Genomic DNA, 25,712 nt, shown 5'->3' on the forward strand with positions numbered 1-25,712 from the left:
GGATTCATGCGCAACTCATTACTTCCGGCAAGTGCGTCCTGGCAAGGCATCAGCAGTTGCCCGTGACAACGCAAGCTGTCAACATGTTTGCTGCAGTGGATTTGGCCCCGACACATATAGTCGACAAAGCCCGATGCATTTACGGATTAAACCAGTATTTGTACCATGTGTCATTCTGGAAGTATTTTAATTGAAAATGTTGAATGATACTTTTAAAAACAAGAAAGAAACGAATGTAATAAAGCTGGTTTCATGCATTTTGCTAAAACAATGTACATGTACTTGAAAATAAATAAATATATGGATGAACGAGTGAGTGAGTGAATGAAACAACGAATGAATCCATAAATAAATATGTAAATATGTAAATATATATCTTCATTTGTCTTTTATTACCGATTTTGTTTTGCATGAACATCTCGTTAACGTTTCAGCTAGTAAATCAAGTAACCGCCCTTCTCATAACGTATTACTTTAAAATGTGACAAACATCTATGTCTTTTTTATGTGAGATAAATATTCATTATGGGAATTAGCCATGAAGACAGATACACGGCATTAAACAAGGCATTTGTGTACGCACTGAATAAATGTGCCTGCACTATTCCAAGTGTAGTACATTATATATGTGGATATTCAGTGAATGGCAGTGGTGTGCTATATTCAGATTTGTGCTATATTTAGAATTGTACGTGATTTAGAGAAAGAGGGAGGTAATTGTTTTATCGGCATACTGGAGGTTGGTGAGTCAATAATGAAGCGAATATCTTTATAGATTAACGCATGTTTATTGCATAGAGGCTCAATGCAATAAACAAAAAGTTGTTATCCATAAAGTTGTATGTTTCGTTAAAGACAGAGCTGGAATGTGAAGAAACCTATTCCAGAATCAACTGCCTTAGTGTAGAGTTATTGTTCTGGCAGCTTTTTCTTAGGTATATAACGGGAGCTAACTCTTGCCTCTCATCTGAAAAGACATTTTAAATTGCAAGAAGACATGCATTGAAGGCGATGATCGTTATACCCTGGGAAGTTGGGAACTCTACTTAAGCAAGTACGATTACTGTTGCTGAGAGGTGTATATTACTAACACTGTCTTTATTTCTATATTCACTGCTCTTGTATTGTATTACCTTTTGTCCGGGTTAAGTCCGGGTCAGAATATTGGTCTTCAGTAACCCATGCTTGTCGTAAGAGGCGACTAATGGGATCGGGTGGTCAGGCTCGCTGACTTGGTTGACACATGTCATCAGTTCCCAATTGCGCTGATCGATGTTCATGTTGTTGATCACTGGATTGTCTGCTCCAGACTCGATTATTTACAGACCGCCACCATATAGCTGAAATATTGCTGAGTGCTGCGTAAAACTAAACTCACTCACTCACTCTGTTTAGTAATGCCATATTGATACCTTTGTACTGATTTGTGAAGGATGAAATTACAAGGGTTAACTATGCCATAGCATTTACTGGTTTCTCACCTAGATTTTCTACGGACTGATTGTCGATTAGTTTTAAAGGTTCAACCTGGAAATCATAACCTAACAACGCAAACGCACCCACATACGCACGCACACACCGAGAGAGAGGGAGATTTACAGCCGCCTCCCATAACTGTAGCTTCACCAGGGGCGGATGCAGCTTTTTGAGAAGGGGGGGGGGGGACACTATCGAGAAAAGGGGGGTGCACACTTCATTTTCACCCGAGTTTCAATGGTCATTGAACAAACTTTCAGGACAAAAGGGGGCGGGTGGACACCCCTGCACAACCCATCTCGATCCGCCTTTGCTTCACGCGCACTTTGTCAGTGTCGTCAAACCACAATACGATACGGTTTGACAATAGCATCCTTTGTGATGCGGCGAAAGCAGATGGGCCGTGTCTGTGTAGTCAGTGACGACCTTTTGTATCGTCTCCGGAGCAGGACGGCATCAATACTGGCCACAATGACTGCGGTGGACAAACGCTAGCGTGGTAAGCGCAACGGAACGAGACAACAAAACACGTAAAAAGAACAGCTCAGCTGTTAAGCAAACGTGGATGCAAGACCGCGTTAACAAGATTGTACCGATTATGAGTTGAGTTGAGTTGAGTTGAGCTTTACGTCACATCGGCATTTTTCCAGCCATATAGTGACGAGAACAAGTTTGCATTAGTAAACATTGTAAGTACACACTCGGAGTGAGTTTTATTTCAAAGACATTTATTTATTACATTGTCATTCAAAAGCAGAAAAAGTCATAGCATCAAATTTAAAGGCAGGCGGTTTGTTGTACCGATTATGATAAACTGGTCCAAGTTAGTAATAATTAGAGTGTGTGCGTGTCCCGGAGAGAAGGAGAGAGGGAGGGAGTGTGTGTGTGTGTGTCCCAGAGAGAGAGAGACGGGGGAGGCTTTGGCAATGATGGAACAAGACGGTGGCGCTGTGTGTAGTATTGTAAACTTACTTGCATTTTCTGTTGGATAGTCAATAACTACACACAGGGATAATGACAATTACACACAGAGACAGAAAGGACTGCATCCTTATCGAAACTGGGAAGCGACGCAATAACAGTTTAATCCATACAGCCGTGTCAAGTTTCTATTTTCAAATAACAGTAATTATGTATTGATATATTCCTGCCCGGCAAGGCTCCCTGAAGCCTAACCCATTCCCAATCATCTTCAAAATCGTTTATTGTCACCACCACTCTAACATGTATCTCATGGGGACTCGGAAATAAGTATCGATTTTGATTTCAGTCAATGGAACAGTGGAGGCAGAACGGTTGTCTGAGGTAACGATGGAGATTGGTAACTTAAGGCGACAGTAAACAAACTGCCATCTCCATCCTTGCCCTGAAGACGCAGCCGTCAGTGACAGAGCCACACAGGCACAGGTAGGTTCTCACTCCATTGTCTGGGACGCGGGGGTATAGGGGGTATTCTTTGAATGAACAGTGCCAACCTTTGATTATGGTCAGACTTTGAAAGGTTGCGTAATACTTTTCATTTCATGTCTTAAAACAACTGCTAAATTCCGTTTTATGTGTATAAATGAGTCATGGGTGAAACTGTCCTGGGTTTAACATAAACAGAACACACAGAACCGAGTAATACATTCAATAAATATGGCGTTGGTAGTAATTCCAACCTCACCAACGATGACGTTGTTTATGCACAGATAATACTGGACTGATTCCAAGATTGACATATCAGTGGTTTGTTAGACTGAGTAGATTAAATGTGTTATGAACCGTTGTTGAGTTTGCCTATAGCTTTTGAAGCTGAATACGACACACTCCGTTAGTCAGTCGAGTTTCCTCGCCATTAGCATTAGTGGTAAAGACAGAGACTCAATAAAGATATGACACAGACAAATGATATTGACTTGACCTCGTGCCAGTCAACAATGCTCTTTTTACACTTGAATATATCAGAGAGAGAGTCAATACATTATATCTGATATGAGACTATAACTAGGCGTCATTAAACAATTGTCGTGAAAAGGAAGGTGAGGTGAGGTGAAATTGGGTTTAACGTCGTGCTTGAGAATATTTAGCTCATATGACGACGTGCATGCGTGTGTATGTGTATGTGTATGTGCGGCTGCTTGTACTAGCCCAGACTTAAGCCGACCAGTCCTTGTTGTACCCATTAATGCCGAGCGCCAGGCAGGGACCAACAAGTACCATATTTTAACGTCTTTTGGTATGACGCGGTCGGGGATCGAACCCGCGACCTTCCGCTCTCCGGGCGGACGCTCTAACCACTACACCACGGAGGCGGTCCGAAAAGTAATGACAACAAAGGCCCTAATGTATTTAGTGTTACCACAAAGATAGTCGTTCATAATTCAGTATTTCTGCAGTACGTGAAATGTACACATGTATTAGCTATAGAGTATTTGGCATCGGGATAAGGTCCATGGCGTGTTACCTAGGCGACACCATACTGCTAGCAATCTCCCAGTAGGGTTTTGGTCAAATATGAACTGTTGTTGATCCAACAGAACACGAACTTCAGACTTAACTAAACTCCAAACATTATTTTACATAACTCCACCAGTGTACTCTGAACAAAATCACCGAGGGATTATATGGTGTTTTGGTATAATTTTGGTTGTAAGGACTAAGCACATTATTTCACAAAAAATCCTCCTAAACATTCATGATTCTAAACTATTGTACTGACTGAATTTCAAAGAGTCAATCCTCAGCATATCAATGAGGCACGGTTTTCAGGATCCAAAAGAGGAATTCTTGTGACGGGGAAATGACAGCATTCTTTTACAATATGGCACATAGTTCTTCTGTGGAAATACTTGAAACATCCACCAGACGTCTCTCTTGGCGTATGAATAATGTGTGAGCTTCCCCAGTGCCATTCACTTCGAATATATTCCCTGCCGTTGTTGCAAATTGTAAATTAATAGAAATATTGCCTCGTGAACAATCGACGGCAGTCCGTTCCTGCAAAAATTAACACTACGATGACGTCAGAGATGTAAGGTAGCATGATTTTCGTGAGTTAGAGCTGGCAGTATTTCTCACAGTCCTCACTTGGACTCGGTTCTGTGTATTGCAAAGAAACACCTAGATTATCGCATAATCTCTGAATGTTTATAATTTTTATTGAAAGAAGGAATTCGTTATAAATTGAAAAGAAGCCCCAGTGAGATGGGAGATTCAAAACCTGAACCTGAGGAAATCTGGACTTTGCTTCATTTAGGGCTTTAGCATTGCAGAAAGGGCTAGGCAGAAAGTAATGCGGTTCAGGGACTGTGAGAAAGACTTATAAACATCGGTCTTGGTATTTCTGTTGTATATAATAGCTGCAGTGGAAAACAGATATTTCAAATGTTGACGTTCATCGCTTATGATTCAAACATATTGTTCGGTCCTATATAACAATTAACGTTTGTCTTTTCTTATCGCCATAGCTTCATACAATACAGACGACCGTAAGTCAGGAACGAAGACCGTTCGTCAATATCTCCTTATCTATGTAGCACAATGCTAGATACTTAATATTTAATGCACCAAACGATGCATGAAGACATATGTTTGTTGATAGGTATATAAAAACCCTTCGGATGTGTATGTTTGTGTGTAACCAGGTCAACGATCACAGAATCGAAAGTTTTTGTAACAACAGGCAACTAACTTACAGGGGGACACCTCACATTCCCTACATCTATTGTTTAGAGTCTGGGTACACCAGGCCATGACCAATTAGTTAACAAAGGGGGATTAAGGTATAGTCTGTAGCGGAAGAGGTGGGACGTTTTTGGCACGGGACCGATACAGACTGGCTTGTAAGCTGTAGAATGTTGGGACGGTTGCCGCCATATCATGTCCTTCGCGGTTGTTGAAGGCTGAAACAATGAAAAGGAATATATTAAAATCTTCTGATCTGATGATTAGCCTTATTTATAGATGTATGCACATAAAAGAAACTAATTGTGTTAATAGATTCTCAATGAAAGGATAAAATCTTGACATATCTCTGATGATTAATTTTATTTATAAATGAAAGGTTATAATTTGCAAAGGTTTTACCTCAAAGCTCTTCCTTGTACAAAGAAGGTACAGCTCTGCAGTCAGCTCTGAATCTGGCCTTCATCTGCTGCACGACCTCTTGGACTGCTATCTTGTTCTCCTCTGAAGGGTGATTGTGCTGAGGAAGAGGTGATGCTAGAATACCATCGCGAATGGTAACTCTGGCTGTGCAGTCTTTTTTGCAACATTCCCAGTATGTGATATTATTACGCCTGGACGTTACTCTGAATTTGAAACCATCTAACGCTACATTCTGACCACTTTTAGTATTAGCAATGTATCTAAAGTTTTGGAATGACCATTTGTGATTCAGAGGAGCTATTTGTGTCAAAACGATAAGCTATGATTAAATCTCAGTAGTTTATTTGTTTTTATTTCAAATTAATTATTACATCAAGATCTATTAAAACAGTTCACAATTTATAAGTGAATTGATTTCACCAATTGGCCTTAGCTCCCTTTTACTGATAGTGAGAAGTGTTCACTAATTAGAACAGACCATAGTCCCACATCCACAGTCCAGTGACCTCCTAATCCCTTATCCAAACATTCAAATGTGGGGAAAGTGAGGATAAACCACTTAAAGTACTAGTACATCTATGCTTCATTAGCTTCCAAAGTAATTGGTAATAAGTTATGTCCCGTACGTGTGATCCTGGGTTCGAACCCAGGTTCGTCCTGATTATGTTTTTAGGTTTTAAGTGTAACCAAGAAATTAAGAAATTCAAATATGATCAATGGATATATGTGTCCACGCGAATGACATTCTCAACTCCCCGGGAGGTATGCAGTCCATGCTGCCTTGTGAGGCAGAAGGAAAACAGTCGTATTACAATCCTACTGGGTACCCTTTTTCTGCAGGGGTTACAGGAATCTTCGAACAACGTCTGTTTCCTGAGGAGACAAGTCATGTGTCATGTGTTTTGAGTTAGACACGATTGTAGCCCCTGAAACTCTAAGGAGTGAAGGTTACGATACAATTCCTTTTTTATATGCAGTGTACACAAGGACCCCGGTCTCATGGTGTTTATATGTACATGACATATGTATATTCAGCTGGTGAGATGGGGTGAGGTGGTGTTTAACGTCGCGTTCGAGATTATTGCTCTGATATAGGATTGTGTGTGCGTATGTGCATGAATGCGTGAATGCGTACGCCTGCCCCCTGAAACTGTAATGCCAGATAAAGAAGGATCCCTCTATGCCGACACTATGCACTGACTACCCGTCAAGATCCGGGTTAGAACTGGTCTTCAGAATCACATGCTTGTCGTAAGAGGCGACTAACGGGACTGGGTGGTCAGGCTGGCTGTCTTTGTTGATACATGTCATAGTATCCCAAAATGCGTAGATCGATGCTCATGATGTTGATCACTGGTTGTCTGGTCCAGACTCAGTTATCTACAGAATGTAGTCATATAGCTGGAATATCGTAGAGTTAAACCAACCAACAAACAAACAATAAATGGACTTCAGTCCGAAACCATGAAGTAATTATGTCATAATGGGTCTTAGAGGCAATGAATTAACCTTGAACTCTGCAACCCCTTCATCCCCACAGTTAATGAAGTTTAATCACAACTTCATGTAAATGATTGTTTTGTTATTAGCTAACTACAATGAAAGCAAGGACATTGTCATGCAGAAAGTGTCATCACGATGTATATGTCTAGATTCCATGTTTCCCATGACCTTCCTCGTAACAGGCATTCGTCAATTATTGATTATAACCAAGGTAACCCACGCTTTACCGATATTCTGATCAATACTACAGTTTTTTCAAGAAACGCTATGATCTATTGGTTTCGCTGTTATCATGCGTGACTTTCTTCCTTTCTCCTTCATCTTCTGTGAGCTGTTGTGATGCAGTGGATAAAGCGTCTTCCCGCAGAGGGGCAGGTCATACCAATATATATATATATATATATATATATATATATACTTGTTGTTACCCTGGCTGGCGCTCGGCATTAAGGAGATAGAGCAAGGGATTTCAATGAAATTCTCTTGACACATTGTCATCTAGCTATACACATCATAAATTTAAGTAATAAACCTGAAAACCTGTCAACAGAACACCTGTCTGCAGAGTCCGGTTTGCATTACCTTATGTGATCGCTCATCCGTGAGCAGGCTAGCATCTCATATTGTGTTAACATATCCCCTACATTGTGTAAAAATCACCTACATTGTGTAAATATCCCCTACATTGTGTTAACACATCACCTACATTGTGTTACATATCCCCTACATTGTGTTAACAAATCACCTACATAACATATCACCTACATTGTGTAAATATCCCCTACATTGTGTAAATAACCCCTACATTGTGTTAACACATCACCTACATTGTGTTACATATCACCTACATTGTGTTAACAAATCACCTACATTGTGCACGTCGTCATATGAGCGAAATATTCTCAAGCACGACGTTAAACCCAATTGCACCTCACCTCACCTACATTGTGCAAATATCACCTACATTGTGTAAATATCACCTACATTGTGTTAACAAATCCCTACATTGTGTAAATATCACCTACTTTGTGCTAACACATCACCTTCATTGTGTTAACACATCACCTAAATTGTGTTAACATATCACCTACATTGTGTTAACACATCATCTACATTGTGTTAACATATCACCTACATTGTGTTAAACATCATCTACATTGTGTTAACAAACCCCCTACATTGTGCAAATATCACCTACATTGTGTTAACAAATCACCTACATTGTGTAAATATCACCTACATTGTGTTAAATATCCCTACATTGTGTTAACACATCACCTACATTGTGTAAATATCACCTACATTGTGTTAACATATCCCCTACATTGTGTAAATATCCCTACATTGTGTAAACATCCCCTACATTGTGTTAACACATCACCTACATTGTGTTACATATCACCTACATTGTGTTAACATATCACCTACATTGTGTTAACACATCACCTACATTGTGTTAACATATCACCTACATTGTGCAAATATCACCTACATTGTGTAAATATCACCTACATTGTGTTAACAAATCCCCTACATTGTGTAAATATCACCTACATTGTGTTAACACATCACCTACATTGTGTTAACATATCCCCTACATTGTGTTATTTCACCAACATTGTGTTAACATATCACCTACACTGTGTTAACATACCACCTACATTGTGTTAACATATCACCTACTTTGTGTTAACATATCACCTACATTGTGTAAATATCACCTACATTGTGTAAATATCACCTACATTGTGTTAACATTGTGTTAACAAATCCCTACATTGTGCAAATATCACCTACATTGTGTTACATATCACCTACATTGTGTTAACATATCACCTACATTGTGCAAATATCACCTACATTGTGTTACATTTCACCGACATTGTGTTAACATATCACCTACACTGTGTTAACATATAACCTACACTGTGTTAACATATCACCTACATTGTGTTAACATATCACCTACATTGTGAAAATATCACCTACATTGTGTTAACATATCACCTACACTGTGTTAACATATCACCTACACTGTGTGACATATCACCTATGTACAGAGTGGTAGCTTACATTACTTAATATTCTCATCACGAAATAACCGTCAAAGATCCCTGCTCAAAATGACAGGTCTATCGTCACTGGACTCATTTACATCAAGTTCAGCACCAGCATAAGATTAACTCTCCTAGTTAATTGAGTTGTATATTTCCAAAGAGCCGTATAAGATCGATACTCCGGATGACCATGGCAAAATATCGACAGAATCGTAATGATCTTTTTTGCCGAGTGAATATAGCTTATATTTCAAATTAGTCGTATAAGATCAATACTCCGATAGAACGTGGCCTTGTATACTGAGTCAAAAAAGAAACTTCACATTCTTTCTTCAGGGCACTATAAAAGAACAAGAGATGGTAAGATGGTTAAATTGTTATTATTTCATTGCTGAGATCTGTGTGATGTACTCGATACACTGACAGTGCCATAATCAGTTCCATTAGGCTACACCGCCGTTCCAAAACATGGGTATACAGAATTTCAAGTCACAAGAATAAAAATGCGTAATTTCTCAGTTCAATATCGTGTATGGCCGCCCCGCGCATTCACCACTGCCAAACACCGTCTCCTCATCGACTGCCTGATGCTTGTGAACAGGTGGTTGGGGATTCTGCGCCATTGCTCTTGCAAGGCAGCGCCAAGTTCCTGCAAATTCTGAGGTTGGTTCCTAAGACCACGAAGCCTTCTCCCAAGTGCATCCCAAACGTGTTCTATGGGATTAAGGTCAGGGGACCTCGATGGCCAGTCCATGACGTTGGTTCCAGCGTTTTGAGGGAAATTTCGTGTCAACATCGCGGTTTGCGGCCGAGCATTATCATGCTGGAACTGGGCCATGAGCCACCATGAAAGGAACGAGTTCAGGGGTGGGCACCTGGTCGCGGTAAGCAGCAGCTGTGAGGTTTCCACTGATGACCAGAAGTCGGGAACGGTTGTTTCCACAGAAAGCATCCCACACCATGCAACTTCCGCCCCCGAATCTGTCGACTTCCTGTACACAACATTGGGCATACCGTTCACGACGTCGTCTCCAGACTCTATGCCTGCCGTCCGCGAATCTGAGGGTAAACCTGGATTCATCGCTAAAGACGACTCGATTCCAATCTCTCTGGGTCCATCGTCCACGTTGACGTTGATGAAACGGCGTCAATATTGGCCCACGATATGGACGTCGAGAATGGAGATTGGCAACCCGCAACCGATTTCGAATGGTCTGTGAGGACAGTCGACCTCTAAACATCTGAGCCCTGGTTCGTGTAGCCGGCAGAAATCTGTCACGTAGGTGACGTAGGACGATTTGACGGTCTTCTGCTCGTGACTTCACACATGGACGACCCGACCTTGGGCGATCAGAAGTGGTGCCAGTTTGTTGTAGACGACCTCGCGAGTCAAACACAGTACGACGGCTGCATCCCATTGCTCTTGCGACGTCAATAACTGATGTTCCCGCTTGCAACATGCCAACGGCACGTTCACGTTGCACATTTGACAATCGTGGCATTTCAAGTACCGTTAGAACTGTGGTTTAAAAGTGTTTTTTCAATTCTTGAGGCCAATGCAAACATGTGCATATGACGAAAACTTCGATGCGAAGATCACGTGATCGACTGCACGTGCAAAACCTGATTTGGCACTAACATCATTTGCACGACGAATGGATGGGTTTGAGTGGGTTTTGCTAACGTTTTTCTAGAGTCGAAAGATAGGGATCCCATTTCGGATACATAGATGTATCATCAGAGAAAAATTATTCATTATTTTTCAAATTACATTTTGTGAAGTTTCTTTTTTGACTCAGTATATTTCCAAAGAGACGTATGAGAGCCGTACACCGAGCGAACAAAGCCGTATTCTTACAAAATGTCTAAGATTCACACCCCGAGTGCACATATCCTTACATTTCCAAGGAATCGTATTAATAGCGCTATTTGTATCAAGTCTATTTCAAACGAACAGTTACAAATACAAACTATACGAGTGGATATACCTTATAACTGACTGACTGACTGAGTTTAGTTTTACGCCGCTTTTAGCAATATTCCAGCAATATCACGGCGGGGGACACCAGAAATGGGCTTAACACATTCTGCCCATGTGGGGAATCGAACCCGGGTCTTCGGCGTGACGAGCCAACGCTTTAACCACTAGGCTACCCCACCGCCCCTATACCTTATAACAAATCTGTAAAGGATATCAGTCAATATTTCTCTGAAATATCAATTCCAGGACCAAATTACAGTCTCCATGTAGACAATACTGCGGTTATTAATGTACAAACGTAGTTTGTGAAAGTGGAATGTTTGACACATTTAGTCGATCAATGACGGTGGCAGCCAGATACCTGGAAATGTTTGTCTGCCCGGGGGACAGTTAGCCACTTCTGTACACAGGTATTGTAAGACTTGTGTAAATTTGGCATCGTACGTTATCGAAAGTTCATTGTTGGTATGAAAAATAGCCCAGAGCCGATGTTGACAGAGAATTACATTTTGTTTGTTGAGTAGTAACATCGCTCGGGCAATCGAAAGTGCAAACATTAAATAAACTATGCCATTTTCAATATTGATGCGATACACTTCAGTTGTCTCATGATGGTTTACTTGCTCTTAACCCACAAACCGAATCCAAATATTACAATGTTTTAACGACTAGTTTTCATTACATTTCAAAAGACACATTACATAAACAATAGACCAGGAGAGTGAAAAAGTAACATCAAAGCGATGCTTTGAAAGTTGTCCTGAGGGGTAGCGTTTGCTTGTCACGCCGATGGCCCAGGTTCGAATCCCCTTAACAATGTTTGAAGCCAACTTGTATTGTCTCTCGCCATTATTTTGCTGGAATTTTGTTAAAGCGGCGTAAAAGAATACTCACTCTCTTTGTCTCAGTCCTGTGAGTAAATGCGTGATCACACGAGGTGTAACGCGGCTCTTGATTCAAATTTGCTTGAACTTCATTCCAGACATAAATAACGCTTTACAAGCTGTTTATTTAAGACATGTTGAGAAAATTAAATTTCTAACTATTATATATCAGTCAAATCCGACATTCCGTCAAATTCGACACAACGTTAACACGTTCCAGGCGTGGGCACATAGTAAACAAAATAGAGCTTACATCAGCGGGTTATACAGTTTACATTCATGGTATGGCTATTTCCTAATCACATAGAATGGTAATCTTGTTTTAACATTTTACATTATTGAAGAAAATATACTTTTATCTGATGTACATACCATTGTTGTTCTATATATTTTTCATTATTTTTACAACCAACTAACAAAGTGTTCTATTGACTTTCAACCTGAAAGAACAATCAGTAAATGATCAGGAAAAACGTATGCATGTGTTTCAGTGTCTGTAAACTTCAATCATGAATATGTACTTGCCATATTTGGGACACAAGTATTCTACATTTACTAAAATTAACGTTATAAATAGGCTTATAATATTCACATTTGTTTGTGGGATCATCGTGTTTTATTTTACAGCTGTCTAACCGGAAATCTGTCTATTCCGAATTTCCTCTTTCTAGGGACAATTTAAAATAAACTCTGATATAAACCGTCACAAGACATTTCTATGAGCATCCAAACAGCTTTAATGTTCTCTACAGTGCGTGTGAATAGCCACATACAGAAATAAAGTATCTACCTTAAGAGTGAGTGAGTGAGTGAGTGAGTTTAGTTTAACGCCGCTTTTAGCAATATTGCAGCAATATCACGGCGGGGGACATCAGAAATGGGCTTCACACATTCTACTATACGACGTATGAACTCTCTTTGCCATTATAAAAAAGTTACTTGGTTAATTGGAATACTTATGTCACCGACTTCAGTGTTATTGAATAAGAATGCATTAGTCTTATAGACAATGAAAACTGAATACAAAAAGACAACAGATTTATTAATAAATGGATTAGACATACACAGATTGTAGACAAGACATATAACATTGTTGATTCATTGCTTTCTTCCGTGCTTGATGGATCATTGCGTTATGTAGTAGAATCTTGTCAAAGGCGACTATGCTTGCAGCAAGAGGCGACACATGAGATCGGGTGGTCAGGCTCACTGGCTTGGTTAATACAATCATCGTGTCCCATATGCGTAGATTGATGCTCATGATGTCAATCACTGGATTGTCTGGTCCAGACGTAATCATTTACAGTCCGTTGTCATATAGATGGAATATTGCTGGTGCGACGTTAAACAACAAAGTTACTCAAATGGAAATTTCTGTGAGCTGTGATGCCAGCTTTTACACAATACTTATCACATCATTGAAGAACATTGCGATCAAGCTTGTTTGTAAAACAACTTTTTTTATTTTTAGGACATAAATTCTGCAAAAACCTCACAGAGTTGGTCTGATGTTTTGATTATGATCAGCGTTTCATTGAGTATTATATGTTTATTAGTTTTCGAGTTAGATTGCAATTCATCGGTCCGCTTTCGAGTGTAGTTAATATTGATTCATAAACACATGCTTGTGATGTAGTCAGAATCATGTAGTGGAGATTTCCTATGATTATCGGGGCGGTCGGGTAGCCTAGTGGTAAAAGCGTTCGCTCGTCATGCTGAAGACCTGGGTTCGATTCCCTACATGGACACAATGTGTGAAGCCCATTTTTGGTGTACCCCTCCGCGATGCAATGCGATGCGATGCGATGCTATGCTGTGATATGTTATGCAATTAAGCTATGCTAAGCTATGTTATGCTATGTTACGCTACGCTTTGCTTTGCTGTGCTGTGCTGTGTTGTGCTATATCCCGATTCCACTATATGCATAGTTGTATACGCCTGACAACGGGCTTTTCACGTCTAGTGTTTGTAGGCTGTTGCATTGGACGTCAAACAAACAAACACAACTCCTACGCATGGCTTTTAGTTTGAACGACACGATTGTAAGATATTGATCAGCATGCGTGATTATGTTCCCGTAAGTTCGACTTTACAGCACGTGCTTGATGCTTTTCTCTGTAGGAGAGCGAGAGTATCGCTGTGAAATCGTTCACGATGCGAAGAGAAGACAGTGTGAAAAGCAAGTGATCGATATTGTTTATTATGTAATTCCATTAGGTAACTTGCAAGGAAAGTAAAATCGATACGTACGCATGTCGCTCGTCACACAGTTTAATATCATCAATGGAATACGGAATCCTTACCGTACTCTATAGCACTTTCAGTGTGCCTTTACTTCCTAGTTTAAACGCTGCATTCATCTGCGACAGTGTTCCATGTAAAACGAATCTGGGTCTGAAAACTCAGTGATTGACACCGTGAGCACTACATCCCTGGGATACGATTACATCTATTAGCCTCTTCAGCGAGCTCTACCACCGATCCAGTTAGTCGCTTCTTACGACAGATTTGTGTTGCTGGTCACCAATTCTGACCTGGATCGAGGGATGCCGAGAAACAGAAACATCTATACAGTGTGCTGAAACAGGAACATATAGACTATTGATTGACATACATGTCTGCTGAAACTACCTGTACGGGGAACATATAGACTATTGATTGACATCAACATGTCTGCTGAAACTACCTGTACGGGGAACATATAAACTATTGATTGACATACATGTCTGCTGAAAATACCTGTACGGGAACATATAAACTATTGATTGACATACATGTCTGCTGAAAATACCTGTACGTGGAACATATAGACTATTGATTGACATACATGTTGTGAGTTCACTGAAAGAGAGACATATACAGTGTTCATCAACAAGTCTGCTGAAACTACCTATACGGGGAACATATAAACTGTTGATTGACATCAACATGTCTGCTGAAACTACCTGTACGGGAACATATACACTGTTGACTGACATATATGTTTTTGGTTCACCGAGAGAGAGAGACACATGTACAGTGTTCATTAACATGTCTGCTGAAACTACCTATACGGGGAACATATACACTGGTGATTGACATACATGTTGTTTGTTCACTGAAAGAGAGACATATACAGTGTTCATCAACAAGTCTGCTGAAACTACCTATACGGGGAACATATACACTGTTGATTGACATACATGTTGGGAGTTCACTGGAAGAGAGACATATAAAGAGCTGTTGAATATTTGTGATGCATACGCTCATAAGGGGCACATACATACTTCTTTAATCACATGTATAATGGTTGTAATATGTTTGGTCATAATTATTCAAGTGTTTTGTTTCCAGGTAGGACATCGCGATGGCCAACCCTGTGATTTCAACACGTGAGATCAAAGAGAACATTTTAAAATGTGACAGATGCGAGCAGCAGTTCGACAGCGAGGACAGGATACCACGTGTTTTACCATGCCAACACAGCTTCTGTTCTCAGTGTTTGGATGACGTGTGGACGATTGGATCTAAACTGAGTTGCCCGTCTTGCAGCCAACAGTGGGATGTCCGGGAGTCGGTGGAGGAGACCTTCCCCGTGGAGTATGTTGCCATGAAGTTCGTAGTATTTGTGGAACTGAAGGGAAAGAAAGGGAGAAGACTCTGCACCGACTGTTCCGAGAAGTCGCCAGCGACTCACCATTGCCTTAACTGTCAGCTGTACATCTGTGAAGAAGGACTGCGGGCCCACAAACGATTTTACAAACAGAAAGGCCACAAGATTCTCTCTATTGCAGAAATATTGAAGCTCCCTGAGAACTACCTGACACAGACAGAAACCTGCCCCCTACATCCTGGCTCGACACTTGATCTGTTCTGCGAGAAGCCAGGATGCATGAAAGCCGTGTGTCCTTCATGCGCCATTATTGAGCACAAGGAGCGGGATGGACACGAGATTAGGGATGTACAGGACGTGGTCAAGGATGAAAAGAGGGAGATTTCAGAGGCGCTGGAGAAGCTGAAGGAGAAGCAGGAGAGAACCGAGTCGGAGAAGTCCGAGTTGGAAAGGGACTTGTTATATTTGAATATTGAGAGCAAAAAGTTAGAAGCACGAATTGAATACACTTTTACTGAGTTCATTGAGGAGGCTGAGAAACAGAAGGAAGAGCTGAGGAACAGTCTTCATGTTGCTGTAGCAGACGAACGAGATCACACGAGTGCGTGTCTCACTGCCTTCGAGACAACAGCTCAAACAGAGACGGAGTACGCGGACTACTGCAGGAAAGTCATAGAGGAGGCGAAACCAGGCAACTTTCTCCAGGAAAACGAAAACATGAAACAGAAACTAAATGCTCTAATCCATGCTCCGCTTCCTGCTAAGCCGGAGAGAAAGGAGATCTTTGTTGACCTCAACTCACTCAGCGACATAACAAAAAAGATGGCCAAGGTAGGCGAGGTCATCAACCTGGATAATACGATGTTGCAGTGGAAGGTGATCATTGAGATTACAGATTCCCTACAGGAAGGAGGGGACGCGGTGATTGTGAGGATCTTCCTCAAATATATGGGCAACTCCTTCGTCTCACCTAAGCCTGCAAGCATGAAGGCTGTGATAGAAGACTCCTCAGGACTGACTATCAGCCGAGCACTGGAGCAGCTTGGTGAGACGGATGACGGCGTATCAACACGTAGTGACGAAGTGGATTCTCCCGATGCCAGTAGACACAATTCTACAAAGACCAACAAACACTTCGACAGTAACGGCGACAGTGGCTACCATAACAGTGAAATGTCAGGTGATGGCAGGGGCACATTTGATCATGAGCGATATGTAGAAAATACCAGTCCGACTGAACAGGATGTAGGAAAAATACGGTACACGCCAATCACCAGGGACAGGACCAGTCTGAAACATACGGGATCACAGAAATCTATCGGAGCTGCGTCGTCGGAAGACCTGCAAGAGGAAGGGAAGGGGAAACATCGAAGTAGGGCAAGCTTCAATCAGATGGAAAGTGTGGAGTCGAAGGTCTCCTTTAACGACGACGTGATGACAAACGGCGTCCACACAAGTCCCCAAGGAGCAGGCAACCATAGCGGCAATGGTTTCCTTCAGCCTGAGTCTCTACATGAAAGCCGATCTCGATCGGGAGCTACCAACAGGACGGGCAATTTCAAGGTGAAGGACGTTTTTAGTCGTTTTCGTGCTACCAAGGGTTTAATATTTTCGTATACATGATCACCTTGTTATCCCTGTTTAAACGATTAAGTACCCAGGACACACAGGCACATTTGTTTGGTTTCAGTGTCAAGTTAGTAAGAATGAAACAAATCACTGACTATCAAACGATCAATACAATTTACTCATTACCCCATTTCAATAAGACTTAATCATTTGAAAACTAGCAAGCCGATTAACTCAACTCAGCTTAAAGATAACATTTACATGTCAGAATCACATGGCCGGTCGTGAGCTGCTTAGTATTAAACATTATATTCACGGCAAGAATATGCTACCCAGCTTTTATAAAAGCATCGATGTTTAGCGAATCGCGAAAATATATTTCCGTAAGGATGTAAAAATCTTTATCATCCAAAACTGTGTTCCACAGGAGATATTGCTTGTGTGAGATCGTTTTGACAGTAGGTTTTGTACAATGCCCTGACAATGCTATGACATCATGAACTTGATGACGTCACAATGCTATGACATCGCTGCATAGCAATTCTAATGGCAATACTGTGTTCAGAGATTCACATTTTTCATTGAAAACTAATGAAGAGTGATTTTTGATGATAAATAGAATCTCACCCTCGTGTCTTCTGATATCAGTTATATCAACACTCGCTGATAAAAGTAAACATATCCTCGGCAAGCCTCGGATATTTTTTCTTTATCAACTCGTGTTGATATAATTGATATCAGTAGACACTTGGGTGAGATTCTCTATATATTTGGCTAGTTATTTGGCCAAAATGGTATTACACAGAGAGTGATGCAAAATGTAATTTAATTTAATTAAACATGATATAACCTCGACCTTCCCAGGAACAGGAAGCGACCTTTGAACTCCGCTTTTCCCCAAGGCATCCTGGACCGCACAAGGTGAACTTCCGGCTTGGCGGGTATTTGGTGGAAGACGATGCCTTCACCTTCGACAACAAAGAGTGTGGTAACTGCTTTCAGTCTGTAATTGATTCATTGTGAGACTGTGGTCTAGTTTCTAGATACAGTCTATATCCTTACTGGCTGCGATTATCGTAGCTTAGCTTTCCCTGTCCTGGAATGTTACTACTGGCAGCTAGCCATCATCCTGTTACAAAGGTCTTCGAGCATGCGCTGTAAGGTGTCTTAATCATCACGCAATATTTATAACTTTATTCTACCCGACAACCCCCTTTAATCAATTCTCTCATTCTACGTCTACTTTATTAATCAATAATGAATTTTTCGACAAAATTACGAAAACGATGTCTGTTAAGGACGTTGAGTATTATGCAAAATGATTTTCCTAAATAGCAAGTTAAAGTCTTGATAGACCAATGAGATTACGAGGGGCAAAAAAAATGTGACTAAATATAATAGGGATTGGTTATATCGTCCAATCGGCAGATGAGAATGGTATGGATCGATCTCTTCATTTTCTAACATGGAAGGGCGAGTCCGAGGTGCTGGTCAAGTCCGTCAACTGTGAGTGTGCTATTCTCCGTTATGTTTCACATGTGTTTCATTAAGTACAACATGTGATTATACGTTATTAAATGCAACTAACACATTTCATTTGAGGACAATATGTAACCAAACATTACCGTATTTGTCCACTTGATGCACAAATGCCCTGTGGTGTAAAACAACTGGATTAACGAGGTTTGCAAACAGGTTACTATGAAAACAAACATATATAGATCGATCCCGATGTTGGGATGGATAGGGTGTATACAAGAAACATATTTTTAGATTGCTTTTCTAAGAGAAGGTCTTATTTTGTGTTTCATTAGTGCCCCACATCACTTTGTCGGAGGACAAGTTGAACCGCGAGCAGTGTACCATCACCACTTCCGGTAAACTTGTCAAATCACCTTCAGAAAGGGGAGGTAAGCAAACTAACCTATGCATAGCATACGTATGATAACATACACGTTGTCAGTAGCGAAACAAATCATTGACCATAGCTTTGTATTAAGCCGTCATTACCAGTGCTGCAACGTATACATGGCTTTTCACATGCACGCATGCTCCGTACTCATGGAATCCGCATTTATTTCTGTATCCGAGTATGTGTTTCGTAGTCTGATGAACCCTATAGGACCCCCTGTTTAGAACTGACCCGTAGCAAGCCATTGCTGCCATTAGTGCTGTTGAAATGAACAGGAAGTCAGTCACGGTGAACTGGTTAATGGACTCATGTTATCAATCACTACTTCTCTTAATATCAACCACTGGCTGTCTGGTCGCTGCCAGATAGCTATAATACTGTGACGTATGAAAATAAACAAGCACACAAATTCATGTTTGACTTGACTCTCATCTGAAATCATGTCATCATACAGTGATCCTGCATAAGTGTCATGTATATTTTTGTCGTATTTTAAACAAGCAAATCTTTGTCGTTCTGTGTAGGCTCGGCTGGATTCAGCAATTACTGCGGAACTACCGGAAGTCGATGTATCTCAGGGAAGGGCGTCCATTATTGGAATGTCACATGCAACGTCCGAGTCCTGGCGCAGGTGTCGTCCTTTGGAAAGATGATTCTGGAGGCCGCTGTAGCTCACAGCGACGTCTTGGACAACTCCTACTGCGTTTGGGAAACGCCCCGAGCATGGAGCCTTGTCGTCAGCATCTGTTCAACACACAGAGCTGTCTGTGTCAAGGTCGTTTGTAACTCCAAGGTTCTGTTTGACACTCCCGTCATGCAGTGCGAGGAGGAAGCCACAATCGACCTTAACATGGGTGTCATGCTTAACCTCGACCGCCGCAGTCTAACGTTCCTGAATGCAACGACTGGTAACGTCATGTGGACGTTCCACGACATCGACACCACCAAATCACTCTGGCCAGTCTTTGGTGTCTACAACAGATACCACTTCAGCGTAGAACTCGGGGTCACTTCGGGTGTTAATCTCGAGCTGAACTCGGAGGTGTCCAAGGCTGTAGAGGCACTTTTGTGAGAAGAATGAGAAGACAGCTATATCTTTGCTATGCACCTTTCAGGACAGCTTCGGGATGATCAGAGATGTTCCCAAGATGTTCAAATATCAAGAAAAACCTTTTAAAAAGTCAATGTTGATGAGTGCAGCAGATTTCAAGGAAACCTCCGTCTGTTAGAGAATCAGAGATCGGTTCTAGCACCGCAAATATGGAGGGAATAGGCCGCAGTGGAGGAAATCCTTTGTCGCACTTTCGCGCACCCGTTACGATTATTGCGCACGAAAAGCTTTTATAAAAGATTTAATTGTACTTATACCTACAAGTGCGGCCAATTTTCCTTATCAAAATATCCAGAGGTTAATATTTGCAAGCCATGAGCCATCAAACTTCTCAGTCGATCACTCGCATGTCAGCGGCGTAATTTTGAATCACGTGACCTGACGTGTCGGTGATTCCCTCCCTAAAATAGTAACACAGATGTAGGAAACCTAATGTGTGCTACTAAAATCGAATGATTTTCCGATTCTGCAATTATGCACTAAACTAGTACAAGTGAGATCTATTACAATTGTTTTGAAATGAAAGTGTATCAGTTTATAAATAACATTTTTTGATCAGTAAAAACACAGAGTGTGTTTAAATTAGAGATTTATAGAAAACTCGATTTCCGCATAAAGGCGGACAATTATTTCGGATTAACCACATAGTCACATGGCTCCTCATTTGCTAGCGCTATGTTCATTGGTCATTTGGAATTGCCAAAATACAAAGACCTAGTATCATTGGCTGAAAGTTATTTTGAATATTCCAAGTGCATCTATTGAGAGCCTGATTATAAGGTTGGCCAATAAGGTTGGGATCATGTGATTCTTTCTTATTGCATTGGATCATCTGTGGGGTAATCCTCACTTTTTTAGTACTATAGGTACAACTTTTAAGGACTTTTCTTTTTATTATCATAAATATAACGCACTCTCGATAGATAAATAATGTACACTATCATCAGTTTCTGATCGCAATACCCATCGATGCGAGAACGGATGATGTGGAATGTATTCTATTATTCTGTGTTAAGTAAGTGATTGACATGAGCACCGAACATAGTGATATATTATGAGGGAAAGAGGATATATATATTTGGCAAGTGATTCGAGATTGGCTGCCCGAGTAAATTCATCTTTGTCCCCAACCACCACTTATTTTCTATTCGCCAGACTTTGGCTTTGGTAAGTGATTCTCGAATTACGTCAAACATAAAAAAGGAGTTTTACACATGGCAGTGGTGTAGTAATATAGGGTTGAATCGAAGTTGGAGAGACCTACGTTTATAGATCGAGTTCAACACAGAGAAAGTAATTGAAGAGTCCGAACGTGTATTTCGGAACAACCGTTTGTTCGACTCGACAAAATTCGACACTACGGCTTTTGACAATAATATATTGACCTAATGTTTTTAGAAAGGCACATTTGGTCTATTGTTTTTTTTATTTCATGCTTTCCAAAGGCACGGGTCCGTTTTGTCTCCTAATTTGTATACCTTGTTTTACAAAGGCGTTTGATCTTCTGTTGTGTATTCCTAGCTTTACAAACACGCTGATCCGTTTGATCTTCTGTTGTGTATTCCTAGCTTTACAAACACACTGATCCCTTTGATCTTCTGTTGTGTATTCCTAGCTTTACAAACACGCTGATCCCTTTGATCTTCTGTTGTGTATTCCTAGCTTTACAAACACGCTGATCCCTTTGATCTTCTGTTGTGTATTCCTAGCTTTACAAACACGCTGATCCCTTTGATCTTCTGTTGTGTATTCCTAGCTTTACAAACACGCTGATCCGTTCGATCTTCTACTGTTTATTACTTCCTTTATAAAGGGATAACGTTTGCCTTTCATTATTTATGAAATGGTTTTCGTATAAAGGGATTAATTTCAAAAACACAATAATCAGTAATCATTGTTACAAGCTTTACTCATATACTGCCTTTTACACAATTTACATTACTCGACCATGGGCCTGGGCCCGCACCACTATTGTGTGACTTGTAGCATCAGAAGATCATTTGTTTATATTTAATGTACGTTTGAGGTGGGCAGCTGCACAAAGGTTGATCATGATTTGAAATAGGCGGGCAAAAGAAGGTACGAGCGTTAAAAGTGATATGGCAAACAATAACAAACGCTTTTAAACGTTACCAGCCAGTCGCCGATACATTGCATGCTCAAAGACCTAAACACCTCTTTATACCTGTATCAATTGCATAACGAATCAAATAACATTTCTTGTTTGTTTTGTTGTAGACACTCAGAGCTCCAGATAAGATTAAGCTCATGTGGGTACTGTACCCACTGTATTTTTTTGGAGTGGGTAATATGAATGTTGAGTGGGTATTTCATTTTCCGTTACCCACTGCTTTCAAATATGTGCGTATTTCAGTCATTTTACTCACCTAAGTATTATGTCATTGAGTAAGTTTACAAAGCAGGTATGTTCTGCCTTATGTGATACCTAATCAAAACCAACTTAAATATAATGGAAATGGTTTCATAAAAAATCACTCATCCTATACTGACAGTACAACATTTGTCCTATACTAACAGTACAACTTGATAGCAATCGATGTCTTTTTCATTACGCAAGCGATTTTTATAAATATATTCCGTATGCATTTGTTTTAAAATTTTTGCGTATCTAACATTTTAAATGCGTAATTGGTACGCAACAATTATTTTTCAATGCGTAATTGGAAATTTTATATGCGTATTTGACCCGGATACGCAGCTTATCTGGGCCTCTGCAGACACTATCCAACATTGGTGCATACCTTCTTTTACCAGGTACTTTATATATCTAGGTATACGTTATGTGTGTTGAGCTGTACCATATACAGTTATTTTGTATTTAGTAAGTACCTTTCTCCAATGAAATCAAAATGTCCAATGTACCTAAGAATTAAAGCAGTATTTTCTTGTCTATCGGTTCATAGTGCATATGCTATGTTTTGAACAACAGTATACACATTCACTTACTTTGGCAATTGTTTAATGGCAGCGTAACAACACTGCGAAGAGATCTCTGCCAAGATTCAGCTGTTCGGTTCCGCCTGAACGATGAGGTTGTGTTTATGAATCACTGTTATATAGTGAATGAGATGATATCAAGTGAAAGGGTGAGCGTATCCTGCCATACCTAAGGCATCTGTCACAAACACATGCAAAGACTGTTCACATGAAAATAGATCACTGGATTTTATGGTATAACCCAATAAGGTGTGCACAGGACACCATTTCTGTCACTGATATGTGGAAATATGCTCCTCAATGGCCTTTGCTGAGTCATTGAATGTTGCAATCATGATCAAACATTTCCTGGGCAAGAACAAAGTTTGACGCTGTTTGAATTTTTCGTAGAAAGGGTATGGTCAAATGTGCATCACAAATTGTGAAATGTTAAAACCAAAGGCTGTCGCTGCAGAAACGGAGATCTACATAAGGGGAGGTAGAATACATCTTGGGGAGTTCAGTCAAACAGTCACGTGGATAGTGTTAAACCACTCTGAATCCTAATGAATATGTCTCAGATGAGGCGGTCTTCGGTTACTTCTAGTCCAGGGGGGTAATCAGCGTAAGGACATAGGTTATATCTACTTGATGCTTATTAAATATAATTTATTATATCATGTCATCGATATACCCGCAGTTTAACATTTTTGCTAAATTGGGTTCTTCTGACCTTGGCAATGCGATCAGATAATCTAATTTATATGCATATGTAAATTGGTCAGCAAGAAGGGGAGCGTGAATGTTGTCCATTGGGATGCCTACTCTTATAAATGCCTTACCAAATCTCCGTTATCATCAACGAGGAAGTCCAGCATTTGACAAATTGTGTGCTCAGCGAACTTCACAGATGATGCTATCATGTATTTCCAGTTGCCCCGCACCTCTGATAATAGATATGTAACTGTATCCATGGTTATCACGTTTGGAACAAAAGCCCTGTGGATCTTGGAATGAGGTTTTTAAACTTAAGTTTGGCATAGTGTACAAAGTTGAAAAATCAGATGTTCTGAATTGAACCAGGCCCTTTCTCCAAAGAAGCGTTATGTAAATATCTCCAGTGAATGTGGCATTAGTGATGGTTTTCTCTAATAATAAGATCATAGAAAGGTTGGACCAGAACGAAGGAGGCACGGTGACCCAGTCGTTTGTTCGTCATATAATGCATGATGGTCATATAATCTAGTTGAAGACGGTAGAAATTTGAGTACCCATAAACGTGACAGCTACTTTACTTCAGATCTATTTTCCTGTGTTATTTGTGAAACGCCTTGACACTTTGAGTTCTGTTACGGGATTGTAATACCCCTAGAGTAGGGACCAGATCATCCCAACTCGAGCACTAACAGAGAGTTGGTGAGTTTAGTTTTACGCCGCTTTTAGCAATATTACAGCACTATCACGGCGCGGGGACACCAGAAATGGACTTCACACATTGTACCCATGTTTGGAATCGAACCCGGGCCTTCAGCGTGACGAGCAAACGCTTTAACCACTAGGGTACCCCACCGCCCCTGGAGCATTAATAGGAATACAGTGTAGGGAATGCACAGTAACAGTAAAAGACATGCATGGTTCAGATATACACTGAGCCTGCAGTCATGACTGGGAAATTAGAGAGACAACTGATTGACTTATATATTTTAAGTTTTCAGTTGAAAATATGAGACATAGAATCCACGTTCAAACACTAATTTGAAACCGCGTTTATGTCTACATTAGATGCCTTGGGGGATCAGTTGGAATGCAGGATTATAAAATGTCACGGTAAAATATTTACTGTTGAGGTGAGGTGAAATTGGGTTTAACGTCGTGCTTGAGAATATTTCGCTCATATGACGACGTGCATGCATGTGTATGTGTATGTGCGGCTGCTTGTACTAGCCCAGACTGAAACTGGCTTTATAGTGCTAGCCCACTGAGATACCATGCCACAGTGAAGCATGAAATCCCCACTCAGATACATTATACTGACTCCGAGCCGACCAGTCCTTGCTGTACCCATTAATGCCGAGCGCCAGGCAGGGACCAACAAGTACCATATTTTAACGTCTTTTGGTATGACGCGGTCGGGGATCGAACCCACGACCTTCCGCTCTCCGGGCGGACACTCTAACCACTACATCACGGAGGCGGTCATTTACTGTTGAACGCATCACTGGGGTAACATTCCACCCATATGACGGATGTGAACGACACGGTACCACGTGGTGTGTTCAGTGAGAGATCTACACATCTGACGAAGCCAACAAAGGTTCAAATGAATCAAAAACGATTTGTGGTTGTCAGACGGCTGTATGAATCCATCCAATACTATGTGTGGACAAGGGCACCAGAGATCTGAAGCGCAACAACTCGATATATATGTGAGTGAGTTTAGTTTTACGCAGCTTTTATCAATATTCCAGCATTATCGCAGCGGGGGACACCAGAAATGGGCTTCACACATTGTACCCATGTGGGGAATCGAACCCGGGTCTTCAGCGTGACGAGCGAACGCTTTAACCACTAGACTACCCCACCGCCCCGGGATATATATG

The 25,712-nt window shown here is 40.8% G+C and overlaps 1 protein-coding gene and 1 long non-coding RNA gene across 2 annotated transcripts; both read left to right on the forward strand.

Moving 5' to 3' along the window:
* Positions 1-2,711: 2,711 nt before the first annotated feature.
* LOC124287679 lies at positions 2,712-20,937 on the forward strand. The gene is made up of 6 exons (XM_046724186.1): positions 2,712-2,883; positions 15,325-17,146; positions 18,017-18,140; positions 18,581-18,658; positions 18,967-19,062; positions 19,589-20,937. Exons 2-6 carry the CDS (start codon positions 15,338-15,340, stop codon positions 20,134-20,136), a joined length of 2,655 nt encoding a protein of 884 aa, XP_046580142.1. The 5' UTR covers positions 2,712-2,883; positions 15,325-15,337; the 3' UTR covers positions 20,137-20,937.
* Positions 20,938-20,947: 10 nt separating this feature from the next.
* On the forward strand, positions 20,948-22,334 carry LOC124287680. Its single transcript, XR_006901315.1, has 2 exons — positions 20,948-21,630; positions 22,080-22,334. It is a non-coding gene; the product is annotated as an uncharacterized LOC124287680 (long non-coding RNA).
* Positions 22,335-25,712: the final 3,378 nt, after the last annotated feature.

This window comes from Haliotis rubra, unplaced genomic scaffold (assembly GCF_003918875.1).
Source record: "Haliotis rubra isolate DU_JTF1 unplaced genomic scaffold, ASM391887v1 Scf404, whole genome shotgun sequence".
In the NCBI taxonomy this organism is placed as follows: domain Eukaryota; kingdom Metazoa; phylum Mollusca; class Gastropoda; order Lepetellida; family Haliotidae; genus Haliotis; species Haliotis rubra.